At 37.9% G+C, this 22,611-nt stretch overlaps 1 protein-coding gene across 1 annotated transcript in view; it reads right to left on the reverse strand.

Annotated features, from left to right (window-relative positions):
- LOC126482394 (ER degradation-enhancing alpha-mannosidase-like protein 3) overlaps positions 1 to 22,611 on the reverse strand; it is a 207,291-nt gene that overhangs the window by 166,650 nt on the left and 18,030 nt on the right. Inside the window, exons 2-5 of the mRNA XM_050106508.1 lie at positions 15,752 to 15,797; positions 13,630 to 13,730; positions 2,163 to 2,202; positions 1,966 to 2,078 (exon numbers count right to left, since the gene is read on the reverse strand). Coding sequence (XP_049962465.1) covers positions 1,966 to 2,078; positions 2,163 to 2,202; positions 13,630 to 13,730; positions 15,752 to 15,797 — 300 coding nt within the window. The remainder of the gene's footprint in view (positions 1 to 1,965; positions 2,079 to 2,162; positions 2,203 to 13,629; positions 13,731 to 15,751; positions 15,798 to 22,611) is intronic.

Raw genomic sequence — 22,611 nt, forward strand, 5'->3', positions numbered from 1 at the left:
ATACACCATTTTCTAAGTGGGCACAACAACTAATAAGCTGTCTGTGCACATGAATGGCCACAACCAAATTGTGGCCAAGAGACAACTGGACTACCCAGCAGCTGAACATGCTACCCCATATGATGTGTTCCACTTTAATGACTGCTTCAAAGCCTGCATCATACAGATACTTCCCACCATTCGTACCAACACCAGCTTTTCTGAACTGCACAGGTTGGAACTCTCCTTCAGTCTCATAACCCCCCTCCCTCCAAGGCCTCGGCCTTCGCTAGTCCATTTCCTCTACTACTTTCCCCAGTTCTGCTCCCACACCAGCACTACACATGCCTTCTGTCTAACCAACACACCTACTAGTCCTTTCCCCTTCTGTACTACTCTGCCCCCCCCCCCCCCCCCCCCACACACACACACACTCACATATCCACCTCCACAGCACACAATCTCCCGGACACTGCACCTAGCAGCCTTAGCCTTTCCCAGCACATTTCTGCACACTCCCATGGGAAGCATAGCATCTTCTCGTACCCCTACATTGCTGTCCCAGCTGCACCATGCTCCTCCTTCCCCCAACCAGCCACCCCGGCAGATCATTGTTCATTTCAGGCAATTGCTGTTAGGCTTCTGACTCTGGAGACAGTGGCCCCGTGTGTGTGTGTGTGTGTGTGTGTGTGTGTGTTTTCCATTTCAGAAGAAGAGCTCTGGCTGATAGCTTAAATATTTTAGAAGCCTTTTTCATTGTATCCATGTTCAACTCCGTGCCTCCTCTATGTAGTGAACAGAAATCTACCCTCTCCTCACTGGTGACATTTGAAAATGTGATATTTCAAATGAATGATAAAACAACAGACATCTTTACATATGTTTTTGGGTGGGGTCTGCCTTTAGAAAAACACAATTTTGTTTTTTGTCCCAGACATGTTTCACTGCAGCTGCAGCATCATCAATGGGTTTTTATATTATGGTTTCTTACCACATGGTGTGGTTTTCTTGCTGTATTACATTTTTATAGTGTGTTTTTCTTTACAGTTGTCACATTTTCTTTTTTCCCATCTTATTCAATGTCATTTTCTGCTGGAGAACAGTGACAGCGACAACTCAATACACAGAACTTTACAGTGAAGAAGATGAGAAAAAAGAAAATATGACAAACTGTGAAGACAAACAGACACTGTAAAAACTTAATACAGCAAGAAGCCATAAAATAAAAAACCCACCGATGATGCTGCAACTGCAGTGAAACATGTCTGGGACGAAAAACAATATGTAAAAACAAGATACGTATTGTTAAAGCAAACACAGACAACAGAGCTTCAACCTCAAGATGAAGACATCTTGTCATCCTTATATGGTAAAACTGCCCTCAAATTGTAGACTGCATTCAAACACCCTTGTGGTTTACTCTGAGCAGTTCAATTGGAGGTGATATGTCCTTGACTCCTCCTGACATTTGAGCTGATTTAACCAGTTACAGAGGGCCTATAGTTTAAACATAAACAACAAATCACATCCAGCTTGTCACATTTCACGTATAAAGTTTACGGCTAGAGGCTAATGAAGGAGTGAGTAAAGAGAAATATCACAGGGCCAATCGAAGACACAACCCCTGACCTCTGTATTTGTAGTCTGATATTTAACCCATCAGCCACTCAGTTGCATTCCATCTACATACCAACAATCACATCAAAACAATATACTTTGTTTTTGCCAACACTTGAATGTGCAACATATCAACAGAAAAATACTTACTGCAACTACTGTTGGAACATATGCTACTCATGCCATCAGCTTGTAGCTGATACATTGGCATTTAAATGCAAATGTTTCAGATTACAGTTCTATCTTCCTAAATTTTCATTAACTCATTCATCATTGTATCTGCTTTCACGAACTTTAACTAAGATTGAATGAAAGGACAGAAATCCAAAAAATGATGACAAGACTTGATAAATTATATACTTTACTCACCCAAGTACTCTAATATTTGTCTCAAAAACTGATACTATCACATCATTGTCAAATGACACATCCTTTGACACACGCTTCACGGCATATTCAAATTCTTCCAGGTCACCAAGAACCTAGAACACAAAACGCTTTATATAATATTCGTTCAGCTGTGTCCATTACTGTAATCATCACAGAAGTACCTAACTAATACTTACAACTAAGGTGTCCATTGAATCAACCAGTGTCAAAGAAAAACTGTAACAAAAGCATCATTAAAGTTTAATGTTTTTACAATTGAGTAATACATACACGTAACATTACCAACTGGCTTTAGTTAAAAATGATTCAAATTACAGGTAAAACCCTATACTAAAATGATGTTAGCTAAAATGAAGAAATTTAGTGTTTAATGCTGACATATTAATGGCTAGTAAGTATAGTTCAATAAATACCAAAATCATTTTCCTTAACACACTCTAAGAACCAAATCTGTTTTCTATAATACACATGGCAATTGAGGGTGAAACCCCCACATGAAAAAAATAGCAGGGCAAACCACATTTTCAAAAGTACTCGCCTCTTCTTGATGAGGCCCAAAGGAAGGATGTGGGAAGAAAGATGAAAGACTAAATGGAAGAAAAGGAAGATTAGAGTTTAACATATTGTTGACAGTGGGTACCGCCATTTGCCTTAATTAATTTAGGGAAAACTGAACCTGGAAGGCTAGAAATGAGTTTGAACTCTGTCCTTTTTAAATGTGAGCCTAATATCTTAACTAATACATGAACATAGTTGGTACGTGCTTTTTTTAAAATAAATAAAAATAAAAAAGGTGGGCAAAATATCGTTCTGAAAACTGAGTCAGCAAAGATCCACAGTAAATGTTCTTCTCCTGAATCAGCCTTTCCTTTCTGTCTGTTACTAAGAAGGAATAAACCATTAGTTTTCGAAATAACATCTTTCATGGACAACTATTTAAGTAATGCAATGTTTTGTTAACCAAGTAATGTTGCTCATGTAAAATAAATATCACAAGCCAGTTATTGTTGATTTAATACAACAGCAAAAAACACCTAATCATCATTTTTCACTGAACAGCTAATATTACATAATCCGAAACTTCCTGGCACACTAAAACAGTGTGCCATCCCAAAACTTCAGAGACCTTTGTTTTCACCTGGTCCCACGTTTAAGCCCCAGTCCAGTACAGAGTTTTAATGTGCCAGGAAGTTTCAAATCAGTGGACACTACAAAGCAGAGAGAAAATTCATTCTGGGATTAAGTAATCTGATATGCTAAATAAATATTGACAAATTGGAGAAGTGTGAAAACTGCAGCAAAGCATTGCAAAGGGGTCGGAAGTCTGATGACCGCCTATTGTTTTTCCCCATGTTGGATACTTTGAAGTGAAATGCTTGGAAGGATGTGGTTCTGGGCTTTGGTGCTCCAGCTGTTGAGTTTATCACTCCATGATTATGGAGAAGGAGCTGTATTCCTTAAAACATAAAGATGATTAGTCAGTAGCACAGGAAGAATTAGAACAGCTGAAAGCTGCAGTGGAGGCATAAGTTTCCAAACAGTGTAGAGGACAGGACGGTGATCAAACTTGTTAAATCAGGCAACGGATTTAACAGATACTGCAAGCCTGCTAGCTTTAATCTAGATGTCTTCATTCCTATGGAGATTGTAGACAAAAGTGTGAAGACACTGAGTTCAGGAAGAATTTGACAAAATAGGGGAAAAATTCAAGTAATAACAATAGTAATAAACACTTTAAAAAACAAAGAGTGTCCTCCTGCAAATAACCACAGAACAACCTGGGCGGAGAATAATGTGTAACTACTATTTTAAGCCAAGTTTACAGCACAGCAATGCCATGTGTGATTTAGGTTCTTTGGCAAATTACCTTCATAAGGAAGGTGATGCAGTGATTACTAGGATGCCAGAAACATTTTGGCCTGCAGCCCCAACTATTCAATTGAGGCTGACAGCCACATAGCTTCCCTTGGATGATTTGTTTTATCAAGCACGTAAATGTAGTGCTTCAAAAGTCACTGAACAGGATAGGGCTATCTCATATGGGTGTGACTCAAGCATTGAACCACACACAGGATGGTCTAAATTTGAATGTTTCTACAAATAGTTATGACCACCTAATTTCCAAAAACATTAAGTGTAAATAGAGCACTGGCTGCCCAGTCCCTGTGGTTTCCAACATCTTCACCCTTTTTTGGGTAAATGTCTTGGAAAGACAGAGTTTCTGAATAACTAAATATAAAGTTACAACACTTAGGATAGAAACAAAAGAAAACTGGGAACTTGGAATGCACAAAGGTTAAAAATCAAATTACCTTTTTTTTTCAAATATAAGAAAAAAATCTGAAGGTATTTTCATAGATGTCTTAGGGTTACCAGATCACGACATGAAAGTTCAGAAATTTAAGAGCTGCACTTACATGATTGTAAGTTAACACTGAATTACTTACTTGGTTGTGTGAGAGTTAAGGGATCGAACTACTTGGTCAACAGTCCCTTTTACAAAAGAAGTCCATGGAGGACGAGACTGCTTACCCAAAGTAAAAATAAAATCCATCTAAGCATGTTACAATGCTGTACGAAAATAACAGGACAGAGACATCTGGAACATTGACAATGCCAAGAATTGAAAGTAATATTAGGAAATGTAAAAAGATATGCAACATTGGACCAGCATGTTGACCAGCAGCAGATGAGGATGACTTGGGGTTCACCTATGGAGAGAGGATGGGCCCACATGTTGCCAAGTTTCACTGGAAAGCCATTACACATCCTCCACACATTCCTAATCTCTTCCCATGCAATTTCGATATTTTTGGAGTCCTGAAGGAAGACATTCATGGTCGCCAATTTGCGTCAGACAAAAAGGTGCACATCGTTCTGTAAGCAACTGCAAAAACCTTTTCCATGAAGACACTGATGATCTTGTCTCACAGTGGGATAAATGTATTACCAGAAATTGGGATTATTTTCAAAATAAGAAATAATTCACTTACTTTTTCCATCTGTTCATTTTCATTCAACTTAAAAACATACTAATGACCGCTAATTATAGACTTACCTCTATTCTTCCCATGTTCTCAAAAACTATTGAGAAAGCAGCCTATTACAGAATATCTGAACCACTTTCTGACACCAACCTTTTGCAGTGTCGGGTGAAGCTGACACTGAGGCTGCAATCAGTTTTGTGCACGCAGCTGCTACAAGCATGATGCAACAACTATTCCAAGCCAGAAGCATGGAAAGCAGTGATTCAGTCACATACAGCATTGCTGCAGCTAAGAGGGAATGTGATCTGTATTGCACTGATGACAAAACTTAAGTCAGCAGATTGCAAGGATGAAAAAGTAGAACCAAGTCAGAAAACTTTGTAAAAATCAGAGATACTGTTTACTGTAAACAGAGTAACATAAAGAAATATGTAAATTCTTGAATAAAAGCTGCAAGTGAAGGTGAAAGAAACACTTCCTCCTTCAGAAATCTGTAGCCAACTGGAATCTTTGCAGCATCAAATACAGAATCGGCAGACCTGGTCACCACATGTGGTATACAAGGTTGAACTGTTAAATAAATAAGGAAAGTTTGATCCAAAAAAGAAAGAGGGAAGTCTGCATCCACTGAACTTTATTGAGAATTATCAGTGACAATGTGCGACCAGGAAAAAAATCAACACAGAGGTTGATATCCTGGCTAGTAAAACAATACATTAGGATTAAACTTAGACATACTGAATATGACTTTTTCAGAATTTATAAAACAGATTTGTAGAAGAATTATGAACAGAACAGAAACAAGACAGCTTGTAATGAGAATATATCATTTAGTTAGCATCAGATTTTCAAGGAAAGGATTTCACAACAGAATATTGTGATAACTGGTTCCTTAAATTAGAATTCTGAATCTGAAATTGTGTGGGCATTGTGGAAGAAGCTGCCCGATGATTCAAAATTATACATCAGTGGTAAATTTGGGTTCTGTACAGGGTTCTCTAAAGAGAAAATTATATATGATTTAATAAACTCAGTTCTGGTAGAATTAAACAAGACTAATTAAACTTACGGCATTTTCGTAACTTTGCTTCGTAACCTTGCCAAGGCCTTTGACTAAGTAGATGGTAAAATTCTATTGCATCAGTTAAAATCTTATGACATTTAAGGCTTTCCCTTTCCAGAGGTGTCACCATATCTCAAAAACAGAAAACCGAAGGTCACAATAATAAAATATATTACAACAATAAAACAAAATTTGGAGCATGGAAACAGAAAGAATGGATATGGTTGAAATACCTTCCTTGTCCACGCATGCTTTCTAACACATAATAACGAAATGGGGTTCTGTCTTTAACAAATACAGTTTTTCTTATTTTACTACCCATACATGTTTCAGAACGTTTCTCCATATTCAGTGAGTTTTATTTCATTATCTGTTGAACAACACCCAAAGAATTTATGCATTATGATACTTACCAATTGGTAAGTATTCATTCATCACATCTTTTCCTTCTACTACAGTTTTTTGAATAAGGTAATTCTCCTCTGCTGTAAGTCTGCGTGGAGGGCTACTGCTGCATTTATAAATTTTTAAGTCTGTGTTTTTCTCTGTAGGTTTACATTTCATGTCCAAGAGATGATGTGCAAATGTGGAATGACTATTGGTACTCATAAGTGCCTTTCTGTATTCAGTGTACCTGATGTTAAAATTTCTGCTTGTTTGTCCAACATAAATTGAGTTGCAGTCTTAACACGTGAGTTAGTAGATCGCAGTTGTGCTCTGTTTATCTGTGATTGCGTTAGTTGCCCTGGGTTTCTTTGGTATAGACTTGTTTGTTCTGCAGGCAATTTTCAACCCTTGTTTTTTAAATATATTGTCTATTCTGTGAACTGCTTTGTTACTGTAGGTGAATGTGTGCCATTTGTTTCTTTTTTTTTTTTCTTTTTTGTGGATGTTTCTTTTTCAGATGTGCTACGTATGTTTGCATTGCACGAGTTTATGTTCTGTGTACCTGTAGCCTGTGGTTATGTATTGTAGTTGATCTATTTGCTGCTATGGGTTGGGTGTATTTTTCATTTTTATTTTAATTTTCTGGTTCAGTTTGTTTATCATGTTTCAAAAAACAGTGCTGTAACATAAAAAAACGCTAGTCAAAGAATGAAACAGTTAACTCTGTTTACAAATCAATATAATATAATGAAAGCAGAGCCATAAAAAAATCAATAATACCATATTAGGTCTAAAATTTGAAAGTTTATAAGAGTCGAGGGACATGAAAGGGAAGCAGTGGTTGGGAAGGGAGTAAGACAGGGTTGTAGCCTCTCCCCGATGTTGTTCAATCTGTATATTGAGCAAGTAGTAAAGGAAACAAAAGAAAAATTCGGGGTAGGTATTAAAATTCATGGAGAAGAAATAAAAACTTTGAGGTTCGCCGATGACATTGTAATTCTGTCAGAGACAGCAAAGGACTTGGAAGAGCAGTTGAATGGAATGGACAGTGTCTTGAAAGGAGGATATAAGATGAACATCAACAAAAGCAAAACAAGGATAATGGAATGTAGTCTAATTAAGTCGGGTGATGCTGAGGGAATTAGATTAGGAAATGAGGCACTTAAAGTAGTAAAGGAGTTTTGCTATTTGGGGAGCAAAATAACTGATGATGGTCGAAGTAGAGAGGATATAAAATGTAGGCTGGCAATGGCAAGGAAAGCGTTTCTGAAGAAGAGAAATTTGTTAACATCCAGTATTGATTTAAGTGTCAGGAAGTCATTTCTGAAAGTATTCGTATGGAGTGTAGCCATGTATGGAAGTGAAACATGGACGATAAATAGTTTGGACAAGAAGAGAATAGAAGCTTTCGAAATGTGGTGCTACAGAAGAATGCTGAAGATTAGATGGGTAGATCACATAACTAATGAGGAAGTATTGAATAGGATTGGGGAGAAGAGAAGTTTGTGGCACAACTTGACCAGAAGAAGGGATCGGTTGGTAGGACATGTTCTGAGGCATCAAGGGATCACCAATTTAGTATTGGAGGGCAGCTGGAGGGTAAAAATCGTAGAGTGAGACCAAGAGATGAATACACTAAGCAGATTCAGAAGGATGTAGGTTGCAGTAGGTACTGGGAGATGAAAAAGCTTGCACAGGATAGAGTAGCATGGAGAGCTGCATCAAACCAGTCTCAGGACTGAAGACCACAACAACAACACATCACGAAACATTGATAAATGCTTATTAGTTGCAGATTACATACCCTAAAGTAATAGTTACAGCTGTGTTGAAAACAGCAGATTGACTTGTGAACACCGAAGTATAATAATAAGTTATATATTTATTTTTCACATTAATATTTTTGTCAGTACTTACAGTAATGTAAATAAGATACCTCAAAAACTGGTAAATATCACAATGCATAAATTATTTGTATATTGTTCAACACATAATAAAATAAAACCCTATGAGATAGAGAACCTCCTCTGAAACATGTATGGTATGTAAAACAAGAAAAATTGTGTTTGCTCAAGGCAGAACTACATTTCTTTATTACATACAGGGAAGCAAATATGGTCACGGAAATTTCTTTGAACACAAAGTGATAAGCTCGGTGCCATGCCAGTCATTATCTACAACTAATTCAGAAGTGCAATAGGAAAACTGCAGCAGGCTATACTCAATGCAAAATTCAACAAAAATTTTCTCTCACATAAAGTAACACTTAAGTATGTACACATCACTGTAAACAGTATATCACTTGCAGTACAACATGCCAAGTACAAAGCAAACATGGGTTGGCTGAAATGGGAAATTAAATACCAGCATTCCAAGAAGGATATGTTCACCCTTGAATTGTTCTAAACTCATCCTGAACCAGCAAATCATAAAAACCTCAGAAATATTTATCAACATCATGAATAGAGTCAAATATAATGCATAATTTCTAATGGAAAGAAAGTGGGGAAAACAACAACAACAACAACAACAAAAACAACTGCACACACTTACATAAAGTTAACACACTAGTTAATTTTAGAAACAACAGGCAAACAAACCACACATTCCATAGATGACTGACCAACCTAACTAACATACAATTCCCACAACAAGAATTAAACCTACTACGAGGAGAACATAAATCCAGTGTCAACACACAGGTTACACATATGACAATAGAGAACCTAATAACAAAAAGTGAAACAAAATAAAACAGGAGAGGAATGCGAACTTTATTTTCAATGCAGGGCTAACAAGAGAGCTAACAGCAGAGGAAATCAGATGCACAATAAAGGAAAAGAAAAATAAAGTACTAACAGGAACAAAAAAATGAGGAAGAAAAAACATCTAGAAAAATAATAACAAAACTTAGAAGCAACAGAGTTCTCATCACAAAAATCAGACAAGAGCAACACCATGAAAATAATAAAGCAAAAGAAGTACAAAAATAAAACCCTAAAATGTAGAGAATGGAACAACATAATAAAACTAATCAGCAACCCAACAAAAAGATACCAGGGAGAGTCACAGAGCCTTCTAAAAAAACATCTCACACATATTCACGAAACAGAAAGAAAAATGGCTAAAAGAAAAAAACACCACAGCACCCACACTAAACAGCCTACCAAAGATCCATAAACAGGAAATACAAATACGCCAACTCATAAATTACAGAGGTGCACCCTTACATCAGCTAGCCAAAGAAAAACACACATACTTACAGAAACATAATATATACACAAACAACAGAAGTATATGCAACTGAAGAGCTTATAGAACAGATCAGACACATCAACATACATAGCAACAATAGCAAAACTCACATTATCTGGCATCATATCCATGCACACCAATAGTCCCATGACAGAAACCACAGACATCATCAAACACAAATTAGAACATAAAAAGACATTCCCAAACAGCACATAAAAGAAATAACAAGCATTCTATAATTAATCACAAAACAATTTCACATTTGACAACCCCTTCTACTCACAACAGGATCGACTCCCCATTGGATCACTAATCAGTGGAATCCTAGCCAACATCTTCCTAAATCACACTGAAATCAAAATATCTGAACCATACTGAAACCCAAACAAAGCAGAATAATATACTGGTGTTGCTATGTAGATGACAACATATGCCCTCTAGCGAAACACTCGACAGTACAAAACGAAACCACAATGATATATACACAGTTAACCCATAGACCAAATTCACCTTAGAATCAGGAAAGAACATTTCTTAGGCATCCCAATACATAGATACAATAACCAACACCAATTTTCCATATTCAGAAAATCCAAAAGAAACAGCACAACCACACCAACTTTCAAACCATCCCACTATCAACAAGAAAGCTGGAGTCTGACACATGCTACACATTGAATAAAACTCCCCTCAATGAAAACAACTACAAACATCACCTACAAATCATCAAATAAATAGCAATTGAAAATGGATAAAAAAACCTGATAGACAAACTAAATCAAAAAAATTAAAACAAAATTGAAGCAAGCACTCAACACGCAGCAGAAAACAGAGCAACACTGGTATACATCCACAGGCATGCAGAATATGAAACACACACACACACACACACACACACACACACACACACACACACACACACACACACACAGCTGAAAAAAAAAAGCATCCACAAAAAAATGGCACACACTAACTACAACAAAGCATCTCAGAGAATAGGCAACATAAAACAAGGACTGGCAATTGCCTATAGAAGAGACAACTTAATACAAAAGCAACTAACACGAACACAGACAAATGCAACATATCTGGGATCCACCAACTCATGCGTCAAGACTGCAACTCAATTTACATTGGACAAACAGTAGAAATTTTAACACTGGATACACAGAACGCAGAAGGGCACTTAAGAATAATAACAGTCATTCCACATTTGCAGAAAAACACACATGTTCACGCATGCGCACAAACAGTGAAACAGTGTGCATTAGCAAGCTCCAGTTGAATATTGTGCAGAAGTATGAAAACACAAGATCTACAAAAAGAAGTCAGCTCTCTCTATCTCCACTCACCATCTCACAAAGTCTAATCACAATCAGCATATATTTCAACATTTTTTTCAAAAAATAGTACTGTAACCTAAAAATGCTAGTCAAAGAATAAAATAAAACTTTGCAAACAAAAAATATAATGTAATATAATGAAAGTAGTGCTACAGAAAAATATCAATAACATCATATCAGGTCTAAAATTGGATAAATTATGTAATAAAACACTTATTAACTGCGGATGACATACTTGAAGGCAATAATTATAGCTGTGCTACAAGCAACAGACAGACTTATGAATATTAATAAGGTATATATTTATTTTTCATGTTAATATTTCTGTCAATATTTATAGTAATGTGATTACCATAATCCCAAGAACTGGTAAATATCATAACGCATAAATTCTTTGGATGTTGTTCAACAGATAACGAAATAAAATCTACTGAAGATGGAGAAACATCGTGAAACGTGTTTGAATGGTAAAACAAGAAACATTGTGTTTATTCAAGGCAGAAGCACATTTCCTTATTACACGTTAATCATGGACTCTTGAAAACTTTTGTACTTTGCCCATTCCTGTTCATATGACTTGCAGCAATCATTTACCAAAGGCATTGGATGACTCTTCAAAACTGTTACATTTGCAGATGATACAAGCATACTGATAATGCACCAGCTACAAATACGAGAATAGTCTAACATGCTTACAATTGGTTATACTTTCACTGAATAGTGTCCTATAGCCTAATCTACTGGCGCATTGCAGCAATGTTTAGAAAAGTATTTACTACATAGAAGTGCACAGTAAGATAATTATTTAATGTTGATCTTACAGAACCCTAGCCAAGGACCTCAGGATTCATTCCCTTAGATGACAATATACTTGTCCTCTAAGTAATTAAGATATTTAATGGTGTATGTAATTAATGAAAAGGGTTGATTCAGGATGAACAATCACAGAAGTAAAAATAATCTAAACAGCAATTATATTACCCTTGACCCACGTTCAGTATGCAATTTATATTTTTACGCAAAAATCTTTAACAGGTTGCTGGCATCCATCACACAAGAAACTGGAAAACCTCAAATGTTCATAAATAAAGTTTAAGGCAGAAAACCTTGCAGACTGGGAAACCAAAGCTGTGAGTAAACATCTTTAGTATTAAGAAGTTGTTTTACCTGTATTTAAACTGTTTTACTAACAAATCACAACTGGTTTTGTGGCTTTGAAAACCACATCTTATGGTGACATGTAACAACAACAACATTTGTTGTCAGACCAAGCTAATGGCAGTTTATTATCTTGGTCTGACAAAGAATGTTGAGTTCCATGTTCCAGGTTAGTTCTTATGACTTAGTTCCATGTCACCAGAGGACGTGATTTTCAGTGCCACAAAACCAGTTGTGATACGATTTAAAAAAAAAAAAAAAAAAAATATACAGCTGAAGCTTCTTAATCCCCAAGAAAGTTTAAAGGAACCTTATTTGTCGCTACAATTTATTAGAACATATGGACTCAAAAATGTAAATTCACTGACATTAATATTAACATTAACAGACTTTAAGTGTAACAAACAGATGATTGTGTTCTGTGTAAAGTTACATATATGCTTACTTTGAAGTATTACACAAAAACAGTAGCTAAGAAGTGTAACAAGAAGAGCAGCAGCTACTTTTCTGCTTATAAAGCAAACTTGCAGTAATGCCTATAATTATTATTGTCCTCGATAGCACCAATTGTAAATGGTTGTTAGTCTACTTTACGCAAATAACCTGCAATGGCCATTTCTATTTTATACTCTGCAGAGCACTGCAAAGTGCAGGGGAATAATAACTGTTTAAATGCCTCTGTGTGTTATGTAACTAGTATAATATTGTCTTTGCTCTCTGTTCAGGGGCAGTGTGTAGGAACTGTAGTGTATTGCTACATTCCCATTTATTACTCACCCTTGAAACTTCGGTGTTACCAACAGTCTCTACAAGGACTTGCAATAAAATGCTGCTACAGTACTTGTGTAATCTTCCATTTAATCCCCTCTTGACAATGAAATGCATTTTATCTAGCATCTCTCTATCTAGCCCCTGTTTCATTTTACATCTACTAAGCAGTAGCTGGTTCCTCTAGAAGTTTCTTTCAGCGACTGTACACTACGAACTGTTCCTCTAGGTAGTGCTTTGTCAACAATTCTTCAAAACTTGAGGTGCATTTTCCTGCCCAAAGCTTACTGTTTCGAGTGTCTTCTCGAGATAAGACACTGTTGACACCTTATCTAGCTTACTAATAATATATTCCAATTGTTTTGGTTGCCTTTTTTACTTTGGTAATCATTGTTACTACCACCGCATCATCAGAATAGCTCCTAGTATCTCTCTCTCTCTCTCTCTCTCTCTCTCTCTCTCTCACACACACACACACACACACACACACACACACACACACACACACACACAAAGAAGCCAAATTAGTTTTACAGTACTCTCTCAGTTCAACCTTCAACAGATTTATTTGTTGCTTGACAAAACAAGTACACTGAGTTAAATGTCACACTGACTTAAATATATGTTAAAAGGCTAAGAATGATTTCATGTATTTGTATTGTTAAGGCATAAACATACGTACTTTCCAAGTGTATCATCTATATCACCACGGCTTGGCTCTGTCCCACGCCAACGACCACTACAACTCAAAGGCATCAGTTCATCTGCAGGATATGCATTTTCCTGAAATAATTATGTTTATTTAAATATACAATGTTTGTTTTGGAGAGATTAAAATCAAAAAGTAGAAATCTGAAATCCTCCACAATATAACATCCAAGAAGTAATAACAGTTTTGAAAATGGTAACACTTATCAGTGTGAAAACTAAATCCTTACACCACCACAATAAACCCGCACAGCACAGAAAAACTAGGAAAGCTTTAAAGACAAACTTACACATTAAAGGAAAATGAAAAATAATATGGACAATATTTGAGAAGTAAGAAGTGTGTCTAGTCATCAGTTCTATTTAGTGTGGACCAGGGTTTTTGTTTCTATCATTGGGCACACAAAACCTACTCTCAGTGAAAGTGTTTAGCAGCCCTGAATATAGGGAATGGGCCAACATTCACCTGGTCTTTATTATTCTACAGTTCTTGGCCTTTTGGTTTTCCATTCTCTTCCAGAGCAATCTTCCACTTCTTTTCTATTTACATGATGTATTCTCTCCTGCCTATGTCTCTTTCTTATTATGTTGTCACCTCCCTCCTCCCGTATCACCCAATTTTTTGAGGTTTCCTTGCATTTTTAGCCTATCAATCAAATAGCAATCGATTACTGGCAGCAGGAAAATGTTTCTAGTCCACTGTTAATTTACTTTCCAAATCTAAACATGCAACGCACACACCTCTTCCCCCCACCCCCCACACCATTTCTTGCAATGAAGAGGACCTTTAAACTGTGCTTTCCAGTTCACACTGCTCCACATATGCCTCTTTCGGTATTTATAACTAACCTTATTATTTCTGTATCAAATGTTGGTTACACATACTTCAAATGTTTATGGGGATGAAGCAGGTCTCACTTGTAAAACAGAGTGGTGAGTTGTGGCATGGAAACAAAAAGATGGAACTAAGAAACACTTAAAGGCTGGTTTGAGACAACCACTGTAACATATGTTCCAAAAGGGATATACGCAGCCCCATGCTGGTATTATGTTTCCTTAATGGAAAGAAAATCTTCAGAAATTATTTCCAGTACAGTTCTTACTTCTACAAAAATCTTTAACTACTGGTTCTGCACATAACAAAAATTCTTAGTATTCCAGTGTATCAGATAAAGGTATATAACTTCTATGAAAGATGCTTAGCTCTCATTTTGACTATCAATTATAAAAGTATGTGTGTGTTGGCATTATCTACTGTATCTAGTGATTAATACTACATATCATTGAGCAGTGCATAACAACAGATCAAAATCCTTACAGTACACTCACCTACTGGATAGCAGCTTCCCACACTCAGAATGCATAAAATTGAAGGAAATCTACAGGTATGCAAGGATACTAATGTCATACTACAATATTAATCTCAGTAATCAACAGCTACAAAAGAACACAAAACAATACTGGAACATAACAAAAGGAAATATACTCATGGTAGAGTTTGTTTTCTTTTTTGTTTGTGAACTGGTTGTACCCACACACATTTCTCACAAAATTCCAGATAAACATCAGTATCTGTCAAACTTTGAACTGTTGCCACAGGGATACAATCAAGAATTAAAGGAACAGTACATCTGAAGATGACTAAGTCGTAATAAACTTGATACCACTCCTCATCAAACATGAACATATTGTTTCCCACTGTATCAACTCATTCAGTGTAGAATTCCAACAGGGTCGTTCAGAGATCTCCAACAAACACTGGAGTCTAATGAATGAAAACCATAACCCTGCACTAACTTGTATAGCCACTGTTCGATGACCAACTGTTAATGACAGCTAAAATTTCTTTAATTAATAAATAAGACAGACAACATAGTTACCAACACAAGAAATCGAATAAAATCGAAAGAATATGAAGTAGGATAAAAACTTAACAAATTAGCGTAAGATCTGAATTTTTATTATTGTGCTGATGTAAGTTGTCAAAGTTTTTTTAATTTGACCAAGGTGCTGAGCATAACCACGGCACATAACTACACCATCACCACTATCAAAACACAAACAACATTATTAATGAAGCAATACACATTACTCACCATGTATGCTCTGTAAGCATGATAAAACATGTCCCTGGCCTGATACCTGTAAACAAAGATAGAATACACAGATATTAATCTTGTTAAAGTACATGTGTTTTCAGTGTTGTTATCAAAACATATTACAAATCAAACAATGGAAAATCCAGGATGGACTGTAACAATATTAGAGAAGGAAAGTTGCTATTCACCATGTAGCAGAGATGCTGAGTCGCGATAGGCACAAAGAAAAGATTCACACAATTATAGCTTTCGGCCATTAAGGTCTTTGTCAGTAAAACACACACACACACACACACACACACACACACACACACACACCCCTTGCACACATGTCTGCAGTCTCAGACAGCTGATACCACACAGCGAGCAGCAGCACCAGTGCACGATGGGAGTGGCGACTGGGTGGGCGTAAGGAGGAGGTTGGGGTGGGGAGGGGGAGGGATAGTATGGTAGGGGTGGCGGACAATGAAGTGCTGCAGTTTAGACAGAGGGTGGGAGACAAGGTGGGGAGGACGGTGGGGGGGGGGGGGGGGGATAAAAAGTAATTAAAATACTGGGTGTGGCGGTGAAATGATGGCTGTGTACTGCTGGAATGGGAACAGGGAAGGGGCTGGATGGGTGAGGACAGTCTAACGAAGGTTCAAGCCAGGAGGGTTACGGGAATGTAGGAGGTATTGCAAGGAAAGTTCCCAGCTGCGCAATTCAGAAAAAGCTGGTGTTGGTGGGAAAGATCCATATGGCACAGGCTGTGAAGCAGTCATTGAGATGAGGGAGATAATTTTTGGCAGCGTGCTCAGCGTCCACAGCCTAGCCACCCTTGGTCGGCGCATCTGCAGTGACGAGCAGTCCCTCTCAAAATATACCCAGGGTCTCAATGAAGCCTTAGCTGACCGTAACTATCCTCCCAACCTTGTACAAAAACAAATCTCCTGTGCCTTATCTTTCCAGTCTCCCACCCCCTCCCAAAGTCCCACAGTCCGGCCACAGAGGAGCATTCTCCTTGTAACTCAGTACCATCGGGGACTGGAGCAACTGAATTATATTCTCCGCCAGGGTTTCGATTACCTCTCGTCGTGCCCTGAAATGAGAAATGTCCTGCCCACTATCCTCCCCACCCCTCCTACAGTGGTATTCCACCGTCCACCGAACCTACACAATATCCTCATCCATCCTTACACAACACATGCTCCCAAACCCTTATCTCATGGCTCATACCCTGCAATAGACACAGATGCAAGACCTGTCCCATACATCCTCCTACCACCACCTACTCCAGTCCAGTCACTAACATCACCTATCCCATCAAAGGTAGGGCTACCTGTACAACCAGTCATGTGATTTACAATCTAAGCTGCAACTACTGTGTTGCAGTCTATGTAGGCCTGACAACCAACAAGCTGTCTGTCCACATGAATGGCCACTGACAAACTGTGGCCAAAAAACGAGTGGTACACCCTGTTGCTGAACACGCTTCCAAACATGACATCCTTCATTTCAATGACTGCTTCACAGCCTGTGCCATACAGATCCTCCCCAGTAACACCAGCTTTTCTGAATTGGGCAGGTGGTGAGAACTTTTGCTGCAATACATCCTACACTCCTGTAACCCTCCAGGCCTCAACCTTCATTAGTCTGTCCTCACCCATCCAGCCCCCTCCCTATTCCCATTCCAGCTCTACACAGCCCTCATATCACCGCTACACACAGTATTTTAATTTTTTTTATTTCTCTCCTTAATCCCCCCCCCCCGTCCTCCCCATCTTGTCTCCTACCCTCCGTCTAAACTGCAGCACTTCACTGTCCACCACCCCCACCATACTACCTCTCCCCCTCCCCACCCCAGCCTCCTCCTTACCCCCACCCAGTCGCCACTCCCATCATGCCCTGATGCTGCTGCTCGTAGTGTGGTTTCAGCTGTCTGAAACTGCAAACATGTGTGCAAGTTGCGTTTGCGTGAGTGTGTGTGTGTGTGTGTGTGTGTGTGTGTGTGTGTGTGTGTGTGTGTGTGTGTGTGTGCGCGCGCGCGCGTGCGCGCGCGTGTGTGTGTGCGTGTGTGTGTGTGCGCGCGTGTGTGTGTGTGTGTGTGTGTGTGTGTGTGTGTGTGTGTGTGTGTGTGTGTGTGTGTGTGTGTGTTGCCGACAGATGGCTGAAAGCTATAATTGTGTGAATCTTTTTGTTGTGCCTATCGCAACTCAGCATTTCCGCTATATGGTGAGTAGCAACTTCTAAACATATTACCGTTCTTTTGAAGCTGTATACTGACATTATAGACTCTTTATAGTAGCCTAGCTGCACTTAGTGTGCTGTGGATGTTTGATGAGTTTTTCAATAATTTTGTACTTTTGAGTTTTAAAATTAATGTTTTATTTTAAAGATGTGCAGTAGTATTTTATCAATATGGTAGAAGAGCATCATTGCTGAGTTTCTGGACATAAAGTGCAACAGATGTAAGCAATTTCGATGATAACTTGATATTTTAGAAGTGCAAAAGCTGAGACGATGGCAGACTAAAGACAACAAACTGAAAAACTGGCTAGCAAAGAAAACTGAGGAACCAGGTGAATTATAATGAGGACCAAACTTCCTCGCAGATAAAAACTGTGTGCCGGACTGAGACTCGAACTCAGGACCTTTACCTTTCGCGGACAAGTGCTCTACCGTCTGAGCTACCCAAATATGACTCATGCCCTGTCCTCATAGCTTTACATCTGCCAGTACTTCGTCTCCTACCTTCCAAACATCACAGAAGCTCTCCTGCAAACCTTGCTGAACTAGCACTCCTGGAAGTTTTAATCTGCCAGAAAGTTTCATAACAGCATACACCCTGCTGCAGAGTGAAAATCTCATTCTGGAAACTTCTCCCAGGCTGTGGCCAAAGCCATGTCTCCACAATATCCTTTCTTCCAGGAGTGCTAGTTCTGCAAGCTTTGCAGGAGAGCTTCTGTGAAATTTGGATGGTAGGAAACGAGGTACTGGTGGAAGTAAAGCTGTGAGGACAGGTTGTGAGTCATGCTTGGATAGCTCAGAAGGTAGAGCACTTGCCCGTGAAAGGCAAAGGTCCCGAATTCGAGTCTCAGTCCGGCACATAGTACCAATCTGCTAGGATGTTTCATAACAGCGCAAACTCCTCATTCTATAACGAGGACAGTTTTAGATAGTGATGAAATTTTTGAAGTACGTGACAAGCTGGTTAAAACAGAAGACATTACTCAAAATTACAAAACCAATCTTGCTTCACTGACAAATGCTAATGGGAAGGCAAGGAAATGCTCAATTTTGTCACTTTACATCAAGCCTTTGCTTTGCGTCGGTGAATGCAAGACCACCAAAGATATTTGGAACAAACTGCATAAGATTTATGATGTTCCCTTAGCCAAATGCAGTGATCTGCTTACACATAGATTTCATAATATAATATGGGAAGCACCTGGTGATGCACAAGGTCATCTTGCTAAATCTGATGTGATACAAATTTTGCTAGGCAAGCCAGTCAATGATGGTAACCTTTGGGAACGATTTTTGCAAACTTTGCCCACAGTACCAGATTACATTAATGTTATGTGGATGAATTGTTAGCCGAATACAACACGAATAAATTACAAAAATAATTTTATTACTGAACGTAGAGAATAACTGATTGTGATGATAAACGTGTTGCTGCAGCAACGATGACAAAAATGCAGGTTAACAAACGGCAACAAAGGGGCAATCAAACTATGTCTTAAACGGAACGTAGGCAAACTGTTCTTCACATGGCAAAGTAGGACACTAATCAAAATAATGTAACAACAGATTTGGTTTGCTTTAGATGTTAGGAAAAACAGTCATCAACCAAATGAGTGCTCTGGGATAGGGAAAAGAAAAGACTGTACTATGTTGTCAACCTGTGTAACATCAATGGGAAGTTCAAGAAATTTTAGCCACACAGATAAATCAGAAACTGAGAAGAAAGTTGTAATGTTGAGGTGCAACATCTTTTCTGTGGATATAAACAAACTGGCTGCAGTGAGTGGTATACAGACAGTGGTGCAATACATCATGTAACAAATTAATGTGATTGGTATACTATGTATGAACCATCCGAAACTCCAAGGATGATGGATAGTGCCACAAGTGGTGTGGAAATTGAAGCGTCTAGTACAGATCCCATTGATATACAGGTATCAATGGACAGAATTGTACAAAGAATTATTTTCAAGATGTTTGGTTTTGTTCAGATGAATCTGCTAATTTATTTTCTGTTAAGAAAGCTGCACAAAAATAAATACATCACATAACAAAGTGATGGCAAACCATGGGTATTTAAAAAAAATAATATTCCATTTGTTGTTGCTGCATACAGTAATGAAAAGGGCTTTATCATTTGGCTGTGAAGGTCTCCATCCAGAAAAGTCTTATGTTGTTGCCGACACTGGTGATACCTTACAAAAATGGCATGAAAAATTGGATTGTCAAAATAAACATTATGTGCAGCAGTTTTTGATTTGGTATAGAGACAATGACTGATAGCAGCTTTTGTGATGGATGTGTCTATGGCAGACTTCATCACCTGGCATTGGTGAAAGAATGTAGAAATCTATTAAAGCTGGAGAATTACTTGATGCAGATGTTTGCAGACCAATGCAAGATAATGAACTGCAATGTCACCAATACTGTATTTTTCTGTTTTTAAGAATGTTTTTTCCCAGATTGTGGGTAATGTACCATTCACAACTCAAAGATGAAATTAAAGAAAAGTTACCACTGTTTATTAAAAAGATAAAGACTCAAGTTGAAGTTACTTTGCCAGAATTATTTAGGTTTGCTGACCACACCTACAAAAAGCATTGTGAGGTGAGGCAGTTCTGGCTGTGACATACACATTGTATCTAAAGCGTCCCATGAAAACTGAAGGCAAAACTCCAATTGAGATGTTTGTGAAGGAAGGAAGGTACTTTACGTAATTGGCTGATATTTGGAATGAAATGTTATGCATGGATTCCCACAACACAAAAAGTATATGTATGTGTTTGGTTATAAGTATTGTGTTTATTTTCCTGAAAAAAGATTTTTTTGTGTGTGTGTGTGTGTGTGTGTGTGTGTGTGTGTGTGTGTGTGTGTGTGTCTGCGCGCGCGCGCGTGTGTGTGTGCGTGTGTGTGTGTGTGTGTGTGTGTGTGTGTGTGTAGAGAGAGGGAGAGAGAGATGTAAAATTCAACTGCACACAATTACAGAAACCAGTGACTCAAGAGACTAGAAGGGTTGTTGATGTGTCAAATACCGTTGAAAAGAAAGGGATTACAAAAACTGAATGTGAAAATGTTGATTTTGAAGAGAATTGTTACTGGGACTGTATGAATTAAAATGTAGTTATAAGTAATGAAATGGTTAGCAAGCATTTGTATTGGCAATGACGGCCAGTTGAGAGCCATTATGGAGCACGGAATGAAAACAAAGTATGATACAATTTCCATGAGGCACAAAATTCGAAGATATCATTGTCTTATTGTGAAGATTTAGCCTACAAACCAATATTGATGCTTCTCTGTGAGGCACTAAGGGATTCTAAAGGGGGATAGTACAATCAGAAAAATCTGAAGAATGGAAAAATAAGCAATGGAGGAAGAAACGAATTCTCTGAAAAAAATAAAACATGGAAACCAATTTACAACACTACAACAAATAAGGTGACTGAAAATCAATGGGTTTTTGCTACAAAACTATATATAAACACTGAAGAAGTTCAATGTAATGCTCTGTTAGTGGCAAAATGATATACAAAAATACACACTCAATGATTTGGGATAGCTTATACTCAAACATTTAGCCCTGTGGCAAGATTTGAGACAATGAGTGCCCTGTTGAGTGTTGTGATTCCAACATGGTGGCATATAAGGCAATCTGATGTAAGAACAGGATTTCCGAAAGGTATTTTGAAGGAGGAAATTTACGTGAATGAACCAGACAGCTATGGTGACAGTAAAGGTCATGTATGTAAATTGCTGAAGGGTCTGTGCAACTTAAAGTAATTGTTAAAATGCTGTTATGAATGTCATAGTGAATGTAATTTACAGGAGAGCTATTCAGATCCCTGTATGTTCTATAGTGAAAAACTGATACTGCTGTTTTATGTTGTTGATGGATTCGCTATGCACTCTACTGATGCAATAACTTAAATCTACTGAACAATAGGTAAATGTTTTCAGATCACTATAGAAAATGCTGATTACTTCCTGGGCTTACAAATCGAGAAATTTGATGACTATATTCAAAAAAATCGGGACTAGTGTAGCAGGGGATACAACCCGTCGGCTTTGGACATTGACGTCACAAGTCGCCAATCGAGAAGCGATTCTTCTTAGTGTTGTAGCTCCCTTCAGTGGCTGATAAGTGTTTTTTGGCTTTTTTAAAAAAAAATCTCACAAGATAGAATAAACAGATCCACTTTATTAAGCAATCATTAAAAAAAACGAAACTGAAACATAACAGCAAAAGCGAAAATGGTAAACTGCTATCTGGCGACTTGTGACTTCATTGTCCAAAGCCGACGGGTTGTATCCCCTGCTACACTAGACCCAAAAAATCAATCTAACATGCGAAAAGAATTTTAGAAATATGGCATGATGGATGCAAAACAACTGCCTTTACCAACTGTGTCAGAATGGATACAACTTTTTAATAATACTGAACACTACTGCTAGATAGTTGGAAATTTGATGTATTTAACACAGGGTACAAGACCAGATTTATAGAATGCTGTTAATATTGCACTGTGAGAGTACAACTCACAAACACAGGTGTATTTTGCATCGCTCAAATAAATATTCAGATATCTAAATAAAAAATTGCAGATCGCAATAAGTTTGAGAAGAATGGAGGT

The sequence above is a fragment of the Schistocerca serialis genome, chromosome 5 (genome assembly GCF_023864345.2).
Source record: "Schistocerca serialis cubense isolate TAMUIC-IGC-003099 chromosome 5, iqSchSeri2.2, whole genome shotgun sequence".
NCBI lineage: Eukaryota > Metazoa > Arthropoda > Insecta > Orthoptera > Acrididae > Schistocerca > Schistocerca serialis.